Genomic DNA, 16,275 nt, shown 5'->3' with positions numbered 1-16,275 from the left:
AGTTCTGAAGGCAAAAGGGGGTCCAACCCGTTACTAGCATGGGGTACCTAATAAAGTGGCCGGTGAGTGTACATACGTACATACGTATACATACATGCATACACACACACACACACACACACACACACACAGTGGGGCTCGAAAGATTTGGCACCCAGGGTATAAATTTGTATTAATGTGCATAAAGAAGCCAAGAAAAGATGAAAAAATCTCTAAAAGGCATCAAATGACAGATTAGACATTCGTATAATATATCACAAAAAGTAAATTTTTATTTCCATCATTTACACTTTCAAAATAACAGAAAATAAAAAATGGCATCTGCAAAAGTTTGGGCAGCTTGGAAACGCTTATTGTAGCCAGCCACGAGTCTTTCAGTTCTTGTTTGAGGTATCTTCACCCGTTCTTCCTTGCAAAAGTCTTCCAGTTCTTTGAGATTTCTCGGCTGTCTGTCACTCACGGCTCTTTTAAGGTCTATGCATAGATTTTCAATTATGTTGAGGTCAGGAGATTGTGAAGACCATGGCAAAACCTTCAGTTTACGCCTCTTGATGTAATCCACCGTGGATCTTGAGGTGTGTTTAGGATCATTATCCATTTGTAGAAGCCCTCCTCTCTGTAAGTTCAGCTTTTTCACAGATGGCATCAAGTTAGCGTCCAAAAATTGCTAAAACTTTATTGAACCCATTTCTCCTTCTACTTGTGAAATGTTCCCTGCGCCACTGTCTGTAGTACAACCCCAAAGCATGATTGATCCACCCCCATGCTTAACAGTTGGACAGCGGTTCTTTACATTAAATTCTGTGCCCTTTCTTCTCCAAATGTACCTTTGCTCATTTGGGCCAAAAAGTTCTATTTTAACCTCATCGGTCGACCGAACTTGTTTCCACAATGCATCAGGCTTGTCTCTATGTTCATTTGAAAACTTCAAACGCTGATTTTTGTGGTTAGGACGTAGAAGAGCTTTTCTTCTGATGACACTTCCACTAAGACCATATTTGTACGAGTATCTCTTTATAGTGGAATAGTGTACCACAACTTCAGTGTCTGCAGGTCTTTCTGGATGGATCGTGCAGGTAAACAAGGGTTTTGACGTGCTTTTCTCACAATCCTGCGAGTTTTCTGACTGATATTTTTCTTGGTCTTCCAGATCTTGCTTTAACTTCAACTTTTCCTGATGAATGACATTTCTTAATTACATGCCGAACAGAGGATATCGGCATCTGAAAATGCTTTGCTATCTTCTCCTACCCTTCTCCTGCTTTGTGAGAGTCAACTATTTTAAGTTTCAGTTTTCTAGACAACTGCTTAGAAGAAGCCATGGTGCTGATTGTTGGGGCGAGGTCAGATGAGTCTGGGCATTTAAAACCTTAAGATTGACATCACCTGTTCTTTCCAGATGATGATTGAGAACAATCCATGGCACTGTCATGTCTCAGCTTTCCAAAGGGGGCGGTGCGTGCTATTAACTCTGCAGGGCACCCAAACCTTTGCAGATGCCAATATTTTTGTTTTCTGTTATTTTGAAAGTGTAAATGATGGAAATAAAATCTAACTTTTTGTGACATATATACGAATGTCTAATCTTTCACATGATGTCTTTTGGAGATTTTTGCCATTTTTTCCATACATTTATATATATATATATACTGTACAATGATTTAATTGGGAAAAAACAAGCCATTCTATGTCAAATTAGACATTCCGCATACCTCTATAGCCTGTTATTAGGATCCTTTGTTTCATAAAAATATTTTCAGACACTGCAATTGTTTCTGTGATATTTTTAAAACGTATGGTCATTGTGAGTATGCCAACAGTAGGATTTAGCTGAAAACACAGTGTGCAGCCTGATGATTGCTTATGACTCTTGTTCAATTATGTGCTGTAGACTTAAAATACAACATGAGTTTCTGATGAAATATACTATATCATGATTTATATAACCCATTCTATGTCAAATTAGACATCCATCAACATCTATAGCCTGCTAGTATGATCCTTTGAAACTACTGGCACCTTTTTAGTCCAATTCAGTAGGGGTGGGGAAAAAAATCGATACAGCAGAGTATCTCAATATATTTCTGTGGCAATACTGCATTCATACACAGAAGCCAAGCATCGTTCTATCATTAAACATGTGTTGGTCAGTTTGTCTGCTGGACAATCCCATTTTGCATCAAAAAAATTGAAGTAATATGAACAAACAGAGAAATGTATCTCTTTTTTTTTTTTTAGATAAAACAGATGTTGACAAAGTTTCCTTTTGGGGACATCGTTTGAAATTGGAAATAAAAAAATATATATAAAAAATTGCAATATATCGCAGAAATTGCAATATGTTTAAAATTGCAATAATATTGCATCGTGACTTGAGTATCATGATGATATTGTATATTGTAGGGGTAATTCCCACCCCTACAATTCAGCAACTGCGTTATTCCAGGCCTGGAGTCTGACAACTGAACATTTGTACTACTTTTTCACGTTAAAGAGCCAATTGTATATATTCACAATGGAGACCATGTCCTGAATGTATATCTGATTCTCTTTCATTCAACACTTCAGTTGCTTAAAGAGTCACTGTCGGTGCTGTCAAATCTGTTTACATTTGCAATGCATGATTTAGACTTAGTGAAGTGGTTTGAGCAGGAAAGTGTTGTTTATGTTTTAAATAATGGTCGGACTGTTGCTCTGATTGAGCTCTCGGTCAGGAGCTTGTCTTGAATCTCGCTGCCATGTGATTGGCTGAGGTCTGGCAGTGACAAGAACAATGGAGTCTCTCGGCTTGGTTATCCTAAGCCCCCCTGTCACAAATTAAAGCTCTCCTGTCTCTGAACCAATTAAGCCAATTAAGCATGAAACACAATGCTGCTTGTTTCTGCCGTCATGCATGTCTATGAAGGAGTGTTGCTCAACTCACTCAACAAGCTCCGTTTGATGCAATCCAAGGACAGTCAGAGATACTTTTTTATTGTCTAATTGTTGTCAAAAGTTATCTTCTTGTTATGCTAGTGCAGTCAAGCATGGGAATGCAGAAATTGGGTACTGTAGCACGAAAGTTCTCCATCTTAATGATAGGTACTTGTTACAAACACAAACTTTACATCCATCCGGATGGAACATAATCTGACTTTGAACAGAAGCAACTAATAAACATTATTTCTGACAACAGAAGTGAAGAAGATTCATGCTAGCTTCCTCGAACGTCTGTTGCTGCATATTTTCCAGCGTCTGACTTTATTTTGATGTTGCCGCCAGGATGTTATGTGATAGCTGGGGTATTTTAATCAGCCTCCACAGGCCATGTCGAGGCTGACGCTAAACAGATGCTAATGTGAGGCCCATTAAAAGACACAGGGAAAGAGGGATTCAGTGTGCGCAGGCAAGCGGAAAAGCAACAGCCTGTTTATCGCCTCGTCCTGCTTTGTGCTCCAAACCTCGTCGCGGCATCCTGTGAAGCTCCCCCCTTTTTCTTTCGCCTGAGTTTCTATCCCCTCTCACCCCCCCCTTTTGCCTCACATGTCTTGCAGCAGAGTCATGCATGGGGGCATTCCCTTAACAGAACCAGATTTGTTTAGTTCTTGGTCGTTTTCATTCACTGGACCCTAGGCTTTTTTTAAAATCATGTCTGAAAGCCACACAGAGAGGCTATAGAGAGAGATATAAGGGAAAGTTCTCGCTCGTCTGTTTATGTTTTGTTACACTCTGCATTTGCATCTTACTTGCTTTGGGTAGCGCCTGTCTCTTTGTTCTACACTCTCTCAATACTCTCAATATAATAGTGACAAGAGACGTTTTCATTCTTTTCCAGATTTTAAATGACTTTTTGGCTTGTTTCTGAGTGGGTTAACTGTATTTATTCTGGGATGAAGCCCAGAATTTTACATTCTTGGGCTTTTGTGCAGAGCTGAGGGGCCGAAGTATTGTCCTCAGTGGACAGGCAGGGGGAAATGGCCTGACCGTCACTGATGTTCCAGAAATATGACATGAACACTGCACTTAGTGCTTTGCTTTCTGTCTCTGCTGATCTGTGTCAAGGTCTACATATGGTTGGCTTTAGTCAGACTGGCCAGCTGTGATTTTTAATTCAACTCGTTCAAGTCGTTTGTCTCTTATCTGTATTTAAGACACACGTGAGAAGCCCATATGATTTCATCTTAACCATGCCATTTGTAGTTTTTGGCAGTCTTTTACCTCTAATCACAAGCCATGCTACTTTTTTCAGAATTGACTGGAATCTAAATGTTTGGCTGGTCTGCAGTTAGAAACACTGCAGTAAGTCATTTCTAGTCCAACATTTCTTTTGAAGGCGGGGGCTTGTGCAGTTAGCTACAGCATGGATTGTCCTCCAGGAGCTTTACCACTCCCTCAGCAACCACTCAGAAATGATTTGTGGCCTCCTTTAGCCAGTGACACAGTTAACACCAATGGCATCTAACTTCCTCACGACTTCAGGTCATCTCTCCTCTCCTCCCTCACATCACTAGTCTCCCACCCCCTTTCTTTCATTCTGTCTGCCCTATGTTAACAATCATGCCATCTGAAAATCATTTGGTTCTCAAGAGAGCCATGACAGAGCACGTATGCCCACTGCATGACAAATCAGTCTTCATTGAACATGATATGTCCGGCAGATTTGAGTGACCACACTAATTAATCATGCAACCGTTACTTTTAACAGGAAGTACAAAAAAAGGACATTTCCAGATGTTGCAAGAGATTGCATAAAACGTTTCGTTTCGGCTCAGTTGAGTAAATGCAATTCCATATGTGTACACTCCTTTATTTTAAGCCGTTGGTCACATTGAGGTTGGTGAGGAGAAGAGAACAGGGCTTTAAGATGATGGAAATCAATGCCGTTGTTCAGCCAGAACTTTATCACATCGCCTTACATATTCCATCTTAATGTCTGTTTATGAGCATAAAACGGCCCAGAGAGACTTGCACACAGTCCTGTTCATCTTAGATACTGCTTTTGATTTGTGGTGGGCTACTTGTGTAACTGTAAAATGAATTACAGCCCTAAACCAAAGCAGGACAAAGTTACCCTGTGGCTATTTACTGATTGTCTTAGAAAAAAGCTAAAGGAGCTCAATCAAACAGTCCTTTCACCTCATGTTATTCAAGTTTATCTTTTGAAAACACCTTGGGGATGGGCTAGCTATTGCCAACTCACAAAGACGACAAATTTGAATCGCTGTCTTATGAAAAGAAAAGTGACACAAAGAATAAATAAAAGGATGTCTCCTCAAGGACAGGACAGGAATGATAAAAGACAGTGAATGTGAGGCAAGTTAAGTATGGAGACCATTACTAAAGTGCCTGTGAAGGGAGCTCAAACATACTGTACCTCTAATGCTGCATTCTGTCCAAGGTGACACAAACTGCAATTTTAAAAAGTTTCTGTTTACTTCCTAACACATTCAGGAGGTAAAACATCATGGGAAAGTAGTCTTACTTTTCCGTCTATTGGGAAAAAGTGTTTTGTTTTCCTCTCAACAGGGAGTCTCTTTTCGAAGGAGAGAGGTTTTGTTTTAAGCCGTCTTGTTTGGTGCGCTGGCGAGATGGGAATGAAAGCCATTTAATAGTCTTAGTCAGAGAAAAGAGATGTGGGCTCATCGCCTTACCCCGCCTGTGTGTCACCCCATCACCTCTATACTGAGGGGGCCTAGGTTTTTGTGTGGAGGTCTACACATGTGAAAAGGGACTCAGCATGTAGCCTACAGGATCCCCCGTCCTGCTGCATGCATAGAAACATCATACGAAAAGACGCAACATCCACACACTCCTTTTGAATATTAAAAGGAGAACTACCAGTGAAATAAAGGCCGGGATGATGAGAGACAGTCTCTCCATTCAGAGATGGCATGGTGTGATGGAGAGGGGAGTGAACTTCACCATGCACATTGTATATAGAGTTGCCCTCATTAGGATCCCATCATACACTGGGGGGAAAACATTGTCACTGGGTTTAGGAGACTGGCCAAGACTGCAGGGGTTTATGTATTTGGCAGATCTCAAGGGTAGCAGCATGAACGGCTCTTGGTGGGCAGTGCGGCAGTGTTTGCGGCTCGTTGCTGTTTTTGAGGATTTTCGAGAGGACTTTTGGATTGGATTTTAATTATTTGCCACTTTTCATAGAATTGTGCAGCCAGCGAACGGTGAAGCGAGGTGCGTTTTTATGATAGGTATATGCACCACTATTGTCTCTGTGGTGTCCACACACATCACCATGCGGACTGTGTGTTTGCTGGTGGTGCTGTTTGCCATGCTGGTCATGCTGGGAGTTCCTATAGACCACCAGGGTCCGCACGGGCCCCATCGCCTCGCTGGCTTACAGAAGTCTCACTGGTGCAAAAGGCTGCCTGATCATTTTGGACGTCACCAAAACCACCAGACTTTGAGGCACTCCCACAACAAACCACACAAATGTAACCAGTTTGTTCACAGTGAGTACCAAAAAGAGTGCTATGTTACATAACTGTTATCTAAAAAGATAAATAAAAAAAGACTCATCAAAATCTTTGACATCTTCCAAAGTTGTTTTTGTTCTTCTCTCTACTGGTTGTTAAAGCATCAAAGCCTTTTAGTGCTTTGTTGGCTGAGATGGGCGAGTTTTAGTCCTTCTGTGCCTTGCATATTCTTGAAAGTTGTTTTTTGTGTGAAAAGGACTTTGGTGTTAAAAGCTCTCTGCTGCCGCCGCTGCCTTCACAGACCTGACAATATGTCAGTTTTCCTGCCTCTGCTGGTGTGATCACGGTTGCACGGGAGGGGAAGGAGAGAGGAAAAAGCGCCCCTGTTCACACAGCTTGGTCGTCAGGACTTGTGCTTAGTGTAGGGATTTTTTTTATTTTTTATTCACCAACTGTAGAAGGAGGGTGGAACCAAACCTGAATACAAAAGGCTTTGATGCAACATTAATCTACAGTATGAAAATGTGTTGACAGAGGTATGGCCATGGGCAAAGTCCAAATAATGGTATAATCATATGCATACTCTTCAGGAGATTCTTTGAAATTTAACAGTATGATAATGCCTGTACGTTTTACTGACATCGGTCTCTTTTTCTACCTTGTGCATAATCCTGTCCTGTCATTCTCTGAGTCAGATGTCAAGTGAGATGACAGCACTGTTAAAGCATGATTATTTCACTTTGAGGTTTTTTCACATTAATATGCATTCCCCCAGCCTGCCTATGGTCCCCCAGTGGCTAGAAATGGCAATAGGTGTAAACCGAGCCCTGGGTATCCTGCTCTGCCTTTGAGAAAATTAAAGCTCAGATGGCCCTATCTGGAATCTTGCTCATTATGAGGTCATAATGGGCAAGGTTACCTCCTCTTTCTCTGCTTTGCCCACCCAGAGAATTTGCCCCACCCATGAGAGAGACATCATGGCTTTCAATTGAGCAAAGTGTCAGTTGGGCAAAGCCACACCCCCAGCATCCACCTTGCGCCCCCCCCCCCCCTTCTTAAAAGCTACAGACTCCGAAATATAATACTAAGGAAAGGTCATTGTGCGATTGGCTCTAGTGGCTGTAATTCTGCACCAAGGCTGAATTTTGGTAAAGACGCTTAAGATACAGTATTAGGGGACCACTAAGGTCTATATAAAAGATACCTCAGATACAGTATTAGGGGACCACTAAGGTCTATATAAAAGCATCTAAAATGCACCATGGCATGGGACCTTTAAGACCCTGGCCACAGTATCCTTTTCTTTTTATTTGCTTTGTTATTTTAAAAGTTGTAAATGTGCGCATGTTCGTGTACCTACCAGCCTTTGCAGATCCCCACCTATTCTGTTGGGTTTAATTGAGGACTTTGCTGATAATTACTTCTATGTTACAGTTCCCTGTTGCTGGATAGAGGAAATTGTGTTCTTCACTTGGTGGTATTCAGCTGAACAGCCACTTTACAGATCCAGGGCTGTACAAGCTTTCAGGAAAACAGGGCTCATGAGGACCAAGTGGGAATGGAGTGTATAATGCACACATGGATGAATGGGAAATCAAAACATGGTCAGAGTTGAAAGCCAGACTTTTGTGTGAATTTGTCAGTTGGGTAGCATTTATCATCATGAAGACTCCAGCAGGGGTCTCAAACTGGTGCCCAGAGACATGCAGGGGTGGCTGAAATGGATCCGCAGGGTTTTAAAATTCGGATTAAAACGGACACATGTATAGCAACCAGCAGGGTGCTGAATCTACTGCTACTGTTGATAAAAAGCACAATTTTTGGGTGAATAGATCTTTGATACATTTGTCTTCGACTTATTCTGTTTAAAGTGCTGCATTTGTGTTTTTGCTGAACAATACTCTCAATGGAGTGTTCTTATGGTCCTGTAGGTAAAATATATGCTTACTAGTGCTGTTTATACTTTTATTTCTGAGGAGAATTTTTAACATGACACATTTTAAGCCTAGTTTAATGAGTAATGTGTCACCAGGTTGACGTGCCATATGTTTTTTTTTTCTTCCTCTGGTGTAAACAGGTCTTCTAGAATTAGTTCTGCCAACCTCCACTGGAGGGCGCTGTTTGGTAACTAATGTCGGGTGGAGCCACAGCTCTCAACTGTGGAAATCTGAAAAGACTTTCAGCTGTTCTTTTTTCTTTTTTTTTAGTCATTCATGTTCACCCCCCCACCCCCCCTCCTTTTTTAGATCTTTTAGTGCGAAATAACTTTCACAGTTAGAAATTATACTTCCCAGATGTAAGAGAAGTACTTTGTGTGAACAGCTTGTTATGACTCAGAGCTTATGACACCATCGAAAGATCGGGTTCATTGGAGTATGGAGTTATGTCACATTGGTGAAAATATCAAATTAGGAGCATGGATCAGAGTGCAATAGTCCAGTTTTACGCAACCATAGTCGTGGTTTATTAATGCGCCATAACTCTATGTTTGGAACATAATATATAGCCTATGCTTATCGGAAACGGGCTGCTGTTTGGAAATGTTATGAATGAAGTGTCTAATACAGGCAATATAGGCCTGACTATGTAGACTACAGGCATAAATCAAACAAAAGATTTTTTTTAAAGAAAATGGTACACAATATTTCATGTAAGGACAGTTTGTTTTCCTATCATAGGCTACATTTTAGAAGGATAAAAACAAGTAGGATTTATAATACTGAATTATTAATGGACTGCCACAGTGGACATAACAAAACCCTCAACTAGGCTATATAGAACCATTCTATAATAACTATTACGCTCCAAAAACGCACGGTGAAAGTCCCATAAGGACTATCACTGGAGTATGCTATTACGTTGGTTTTTCAGTCATGAGCCGCAGAATATAAAAATTAATCTAAAAACCAACATGTCGGAATAGTTTTACAAGGTGTCTCTTATTGTTGGACACAGCTGAAACAGAGGCAGCAGGCAGCCAGTGTGCGCAGCTCAGTGGGATCCAGGCGGGAAGAGGTTAAATTTCCTCTCTGGGAAACATTGTCGGGTCCATGGAGGGGGTAGAAAGGCGCATACCAATTGCCGAGGCATTCCGCTTTCCTTGAATGAAATGCTGTGAATATGAATCCGTGTTCCCCCCCTCTCGCCTGAGGTCCGGGGGTCTGCGACGCGCACCAGGATCAGTCGGAGTGGCAGCAGAGGAGAACCGGGGGGAAAAGTGATGGAAAAGTTGCCCTGATCTTGTGTCTGGATCTGGTGGATGAGGGAGGACGGGAGACCGAACTCGCAAAGTTTCCGATCTCAAGTGACAGATTCAGAGCTGGACTGAAATAATGTGACTGCATGGACAGAGCCTTTCAGCGTGGACTACAGCGTTATTTGACTCACTTTTAACTTAACTTTCAGTTCCAGTGGATTTATCATTTTGTTTGTATTTTTTTTGCACAAAGGAACTTAATGATTTGAATGAGATCGTCTGAGCGCACTGCCGCTACGGGCTGAATTCAAAGAAAGGAGAGATATTTTCTATCTTAGTTTTACCACATGAGATCATTCAGTTCAGCAGACCTACTGAAACCGAGCATGTGTTGAAACCAGTTTGGAACTGTCTTTAAAGTAGAATATTATTCTTTTCCTCCTCATCTTTTGAAGCCTTCTTCTCATCTACAACAAGAAGCCAGAACAAGCTCTGGATAAACTGCTCCTGGACTGTTGACTTTTGATATTTTGCTTTTTTGTAACTCTCAAATTAGAATCTTTTTTTTTTTTGTTTTTTTTTTTTACTCTGGATTCTAAAAGATTTCGCTTTGCAGTTTGACATGAAGGAGCGGATGCCTGCATTTCTTTTTGAATAATTTGGATTACACGAGAACAAATTCTCATAAGAGAGGCGTTGAATGATGTCTCCAACTTCTATTGGATTTGTATTTCTGTTAGGAATTCTCCATGTGTGCTCAGGTAAGTCAGTGAACGTCATTTAGAAGTCATCTGGTAGCTACAGCTTTTAGAGTTACCAAAAAATAAAGTCAGAGGTGAAGAAAAGACATCCCCATTTAGCTCTTTAATTCTCTGTAAAGCTACTCACCTTGTGCAATTACTGAATTAGCCTATAGTAGGCTACACACAGAAAAAAAACCCTTTCCCATTTCACTTATCAAGTATCAAAATGCATTACTAAAAAATAATTTATGCTTTCTTAGTGAAAAATGCTTGCTCCAGGGCAAACGATGACATTGACATTCCCTATTATAGAAGCCTTTTTCAACATTGGACTTCTGTCAAACAATGTGTTTTAAGCCTTGGTGGGATGTTTTTAGGACGCTCATCTCTGCTGTGTGTTCAGTCTCATGCTTTAAAATGAGGAAGGAAACATTCTGATACACAACAATGATATTTCCTCCCCCGGCCAAAAAAACGTCAACTCTCAGGGTAACGGGGTTGTGTAACTTTTTAGAGCTGAGCACACATAAAGTCACACACAAAGTGCTGAAGCCATGTGGGATCCGTGGAGAGAGAGCAGCTATCATCGGTCATACAGACAGCCCCAGCCCCCATGGAGACCATGCTTCCATGTACAGTATGTCACCCTTCTGCTCCGGCATGATGCTTATTGCTGAGTGCAACATTTAAAAATAAAAAAAATCTAAATCTGCAGCATTTCAAACAACATAGGCCCTTATTTGTCATTTCTGGGTTTCTTTCTTCCACTGACTCTTGGTCTTGTTTGAACACAGCTTTACGCCATTTATTCAGCTTGTGTGCAGCTCCGGCTGCTTGGTGTCACTTTGTCGTTGTCCTATGATGCTGCTTGTCTCGTTCCCTATTATCTGACACATTCTTCCTCCTCAATCACCACATGGATGTCTTTATGGAGATCCTTGCCTTGATAGCTGGGGATTTCCAGGTCAGTTGCTTCTGAGTTATGAGGAAGCAAATGCCCACCACCCCATTATAAGTCATTACAAAAAGTGCACCCTGAATGGGAGCAAGTCGGGCATTTTACACAAAGAAAGGCCTATACAAAAAACACAACTTAAGACAACATTTATAAGGTAGTGGGATCTCAATCATGCTGAAAGGTCTAAATTTGGTGCCAAATGGCCCGCATCTGTTAAGTTTTTCATCATCTGTATTTCAATGTTTTTGAGCTTCTTGAACTGGGTTTTTGTTTTCAGTAGTGAGGCAGATATGTGCCTGTGACAACTCAGTCGTTTGAAGAAACACTGTAGCACCTAAACAGGAAGTCGGGTCAGAGGTGAGCGTCTTTCAGCTGGGTGATGGCTTCATCTGCTCCAACCCGGGCCGGGTCCTGAGCCTAGGCTGAGCCGCTAATGGTCCTGTCCTGTGAGAGCCCGTCAGACACCAGGGTTTCCAATTACGCCTAGCTGTGGGGATGTCTGGGGAGGTTTCCTGGGGAGAGGCGTGAGAAGACGGGGCCTTCTAGTAAAGATGGACTGAACAGCAGATACTCAACGGATTGGTCGTGGATTAGACACCAGTGTCAGGAAAATTGGATTACACACCAATTGGTAGAAAAAGATTTCATAGATGCTGCTAATTGGAGGGTTAACAACTTCATTCCAGTGTAGGGAAGGTATCAAATCTCTGAAGCAAACTCTTTTGGGTAGTTGGTGACATCTATGTGGATCAAATGAAGATTATTTTCCCACTGCTGGCCTGCTTGTATAAGTGTTTTTTATACTTCTTGTATTTGTGAAATTGAGGCAGAGAACTGAGGTGACCTTTGCCCCTGTCACACTTGTGTATACTTGCTTATTGCCGCCTTGCTCTGTCTGAAGCTTGTAAATTGATACCTCCATCTAGCGTGTCTGGCCCTGTTATCAGGTGATCTGTCCTCCTGCTATCCACTAAATGGTTGTTATCTCTCCTCCATGGGCTCATCAGAACTTTTACTCACCTCAGAGCTACCATTCAGATGAGGACAAGAGGTGGCTGTACCTTTCCCACTCAAAATGACACCCTTTCCTTTAAGAAATGTACACCTTTTTGGGTGATGATATAGCATAGCAGCGTGTTTAAGGCTACATCTACACCTCTACATTTTGCCCTTAAAGCGTTTATTAGTTTACAGCCTTACGTCCATCACTTAGGGCGTTTCCAAGTCCCTAAAACAGAGACATTTGGATACACTGCTGCCCCTGTTTTGGTTGGTACATTCTGGTGATGCCTTGTAGCCCGGACGGGCACAAACGGAGACCTTTGGTCAGTCAGTCTTATATGTTAGTTAGGCATACATACCTTTTAGTAACAGTTCCACCTCATCATCTGTTTAGAACAAACAAACCCCTGCTCTTACTTTTCGTCATTGTGGTCCTTCCTCCAAAGTTTTCTCTATTATCAACTTACAGTACACATTCCTGATGTTCAACCGCAGAGTAGCTCAGACAATCTCTTTTGATATGGTTGCCAGATGTGTTAATATGGATAGAGATTAGAAAAAAACGATTGTTTCTGTCTGAAAAGTCCCCTTGAAATTGAAACCCTAGTAGTGTAGCTGTCTTAAGTGTGAGTATGTATAGTGCGGGGCTGTGGGAGTGGTGCCCTGTTTAATCAGCCCCAGCCCCCGCAGCACGTAGCTGTTGAGATTTGACAAATTGACTTTTAAGTGCTGATAAATTGCAGAGCCCTTCTACCTCCTACACCACGACATCATGACAGGACACACCAGGTTTCAGGGCCAATTAATGCCTAGCAACCACAGGTGAGACCCATCTCTGTCTCCTGTCCATCTTTACGGTTACCTTTCACATGGCAATTTTTGAAAACAGTCATTAAAGCCAGCCTTGTCCCTTTAAGATCTCTCGCAGTTACCCACTTTTCTCTATCAGGTTTTTGAAATAGTGTTCTGGTATTCCAAATGGCCCCAATTCATGTTGTTTCAGAGAGTTTAACCCTCTGATCTGATGTTGGGTGAGGGCAGTAGGTGTCATGAGAGACATAATGGGAAAGTCTCTGGTCTGTTCTTTTCCCTGAGTTTAAAAATCTCACACCTGTGTGAGGCGACAGGGCCCATTAAGCTGTATCTCTATAATTCTCACCAACACACATTAATCTGATCCTAATCCATATCAAGCAGGGTTTTACACCCTAAGATCCAGGATTAGGCCGACTTTGGCTTAGTGAAACCACATGGAGGAATGTGGGAGGGCATCCCGTGTCCTCTTCCTGTTCATGAGAACCGTGGCTAAGTCACTAATGACTGACGAGATAAACATTTCAAAGCAGTTTGTTTTTTGGGCAAATAATTAGACGGTGACTCTTCGTGATCTTCTTTCCCCAAATGCTCTTCCCCTAATGACCTAAAAGCGCTGCTTAATTGGATTAATTAACAAATCCATCTGACGTCAATAGTTAGTAATTTGCCGTGGCTGCAGCTTCACTGATACGCATGTCTGCACGGAGAATCAGAAGATTCAGATCATTTCTATGAAAAAACGAGGGTGCATCTCAATGCCGTGTGTGTCTCACATTCCTCAGGAATTAACCGCGATGTCTCACCAGGCTTGAGTTTAGACGCTCGAGGAGAGTTATGCTCCCTGCCTGCTGATAATGTTGTGACGTATTTAGCAAGTATCACTTTGTCTGTCAAATTGTCCGTCAGTCTAAGCTCTGCAAACGTATAGCCAGACAGAGTTAAGCCGTCCACACCAAGAATACTCTGGAACATAACTTCATGTAAGCTTTTTAGTCTGGACAGGCTGATACTAGAAGGCAGCAGGCGTGTCCAGGATATTAGACTCATGGGTCAGTCCTTATAGTAAATGCATCTTGTTCTGACAGTTGACGTGGAGCACAAACACTCCCCGTTGCCAGTCGGTGCGGGAGTGATAAATGACCTGCTTATGAGGAGAAAGGTGTTGTCTGGTTTCTGTCTCGGTTCACAAATGGCATGCTTTGAATTCCCTAAGTTTTGCTCCCTGCTTTGGAAAATTTGAAAAGTTTGCATTGCAGACGCAGCAAATTACATAATGCCAATCCACGTTTGATTCGCATATGCATGTTTACTTAATCTCCACCGCGGATTAGTTTCACCAGCACTCCACTAATATAGATGTGAGTGAGAAGGAAAGACGGCGAGGTGGGGAGGGTGTGTGTGTGTGTGTGTGTGTGTGTGTGTGTGTGTGTGTGTGTGTGTGTGTGTGTGTGTGTGTGTGTGTGTGTGTGTGTGTGTGTGTGTGTGTGTGTGTGTGTGTGTGTGTGTGTGGGTGGGTGGGTGGGTGGGGTGGGGGGGCGAAAGGGGGCTTAAGGAATCTCTTCATCCTGTTACCCATCCCCCGCATTTTTTGTTTTGGCCCAATTTTCTTTTCTTTTTTTAAGACTTGCCTTTTTTGTGACTGGCCAGTGCAGAGCCTTTCTTGAATGAAGAAGGCCGACACGCAGAAAAAACCTTTGGGGACGGGGAGGGCGCATTGTGTCGCCTTTAACAGGGCAATTGTAAGGCATGGAGGAGGGGAAGAGAATGGTTCGCGAGGGACTGAGGGTGGGTGAGGAGTGCAGAGGAGGGGGTGCACCTACACAAAGGCTACCCCAGGGTGTGGAGGGGGAAGAGCGGAGGACGAAGGAGAGGACGGAGCAGTCAAACATACCACGGTACCCCAGCTCTGGGAATACTCTGGATCGGGCTCTCTGTTCTCACATTGCATATTCTTACTGGTCCCTCGCGGCAGCAAATGTGCTGATTAGGGTGATAGTGGTGGAAAAATGTGAGGCAATGACGCTGGTGATGTTTTTGCTTTTAAAGGTGGACATCTGGGGAGAGGTGAAGTTGATGTGTAAAAGTGCTGAGTAAATAAACGGTCCTGGTACAAAGCTTCAGTATGCCATTGAAGGTGTGGTTTTGGGCTAGCGTGGCCAACATCCCTCATGTATCTACATTCTGCATGCTCAGGAACTCCCAGGAGGCTTGCCCTGGGCCTGGCTTTTGCTGTCATGGAGAAGCCATGCTATCGTGGGGTGCTCTGCCGCCTTGTGCATTTTAAAAAGGCTCAGACCTGCCTCCCTTTCATTTTTCTCCACTCGGGAGACGGAGGTGGCATTGAGGACGGCCTCTCCCCAGTACCCTTCTTTTCTTCCTCTCTCCCGGAGCTCAGGCCTCCTCCCATGCCTCTGTCACCATTCTATTACCCTCTCATTGCAAGGCCTGGATACACTTTTGAAATGCTAAACCTCCCTTTGGTTACTGACAGGGGAAAATACACCATCAAAAGTGGCTGAGAGGAATAGATTAAATTAGCAGTTAAAAGCGAGACTGCTAATTAGTTGATTAATGTCTTTGGTTCCTCCCCCTCTTAGCTACACTGTTGTAGTTGAGATTCCCTCTTGACAAGGATCTCCTTCCCCAAACATTATTTCCTGTTTATTTAAAAAAAAAAAATATATCAACACCGTGCAACTGATGCTTCAGGACATTTGTGTTGATAAAGGCACTTTCACCCAGAGATGCATCAGTAGCTTTATGTACTTTATGAGTTCCTGGGGGCTAATTGTGTCACACAAAAACAGTGATAAAAGTGGAAGGGCTTCGCTCTATTTAAGAGAAAGTGCTGGAAAACATAATTAATGAGAAGGTGACCTTGAAATTGACTAACAGGACTGCTTTCAGAGCCGCTCCCACCATCTAGCTGTGACCATGGTGAGGAGGATTGAAATAACTGGGTGCCTTTTCAACATGGAAATGTGCAGTTGCTCTGAACTGGAACAATAACTCTGATCCCGATCTATTAGCAGGCTCACCCACTTTCTGCAAATCGGTGACATTTTCAAACTGTTGTTCTTTGCTGTACTCTGCCACTTTTCTGTTTGTAAAAAAAGTGCCTCCACTTTTGAATCTTTTTAAACA

General features: G+C 42.5%; 1 protein-coding gene across 5 annotated transcripts in view; it reads left to right on the top strand.

Moving 5' to 3' along the window:
* Positions 1 to 16,275, top strand: part of robo1 (roundabout, axon guidance receptor, homolog 1 (Drosophila)) — a 257,226-nt gene that overhangs the window by 96,199 nt on the left and 144,752 nt on the right. The window contains exon 1 of one of the 5 annotated variants that reach the window (XM_034866651.1): positions 10,014 to 10,373. The exons of the other annotated variants lie outside the window; for them this stretch is intronic. Coding sequence (XP_034722542.1) covers positions 10,313 to 10,373 — 61 coding nt within the window. The 5' untranslated portion in view covers positions 10,014 to 10,312. Of the gene's footprint in view, positions 1 to 10,013; positions 10,374 to 16,275 lie in introns of those variants that run through there. 5 annotated transcript variants of the gene reach the window in all.

This window comes from Etheostoma cragini, chromosome 3 (genome assembly GCF_013103735.1).
Source record: "Etheostoma cragini isolate CJK2018 chromosome 3, CSU_Ecrag_1.0, whole genome shotgun sequence".
Lineage (NCBI taxonomy): Eukaryota > Metazoa > Chordata > Actinopteri > Perciformes > Percidae > Etheostoma > Etheostoma cragini.
Note: the sequence above shows the minus strand (reverse complement) of the source record. Positions and strands in the feature narration are given on the sequence as shown.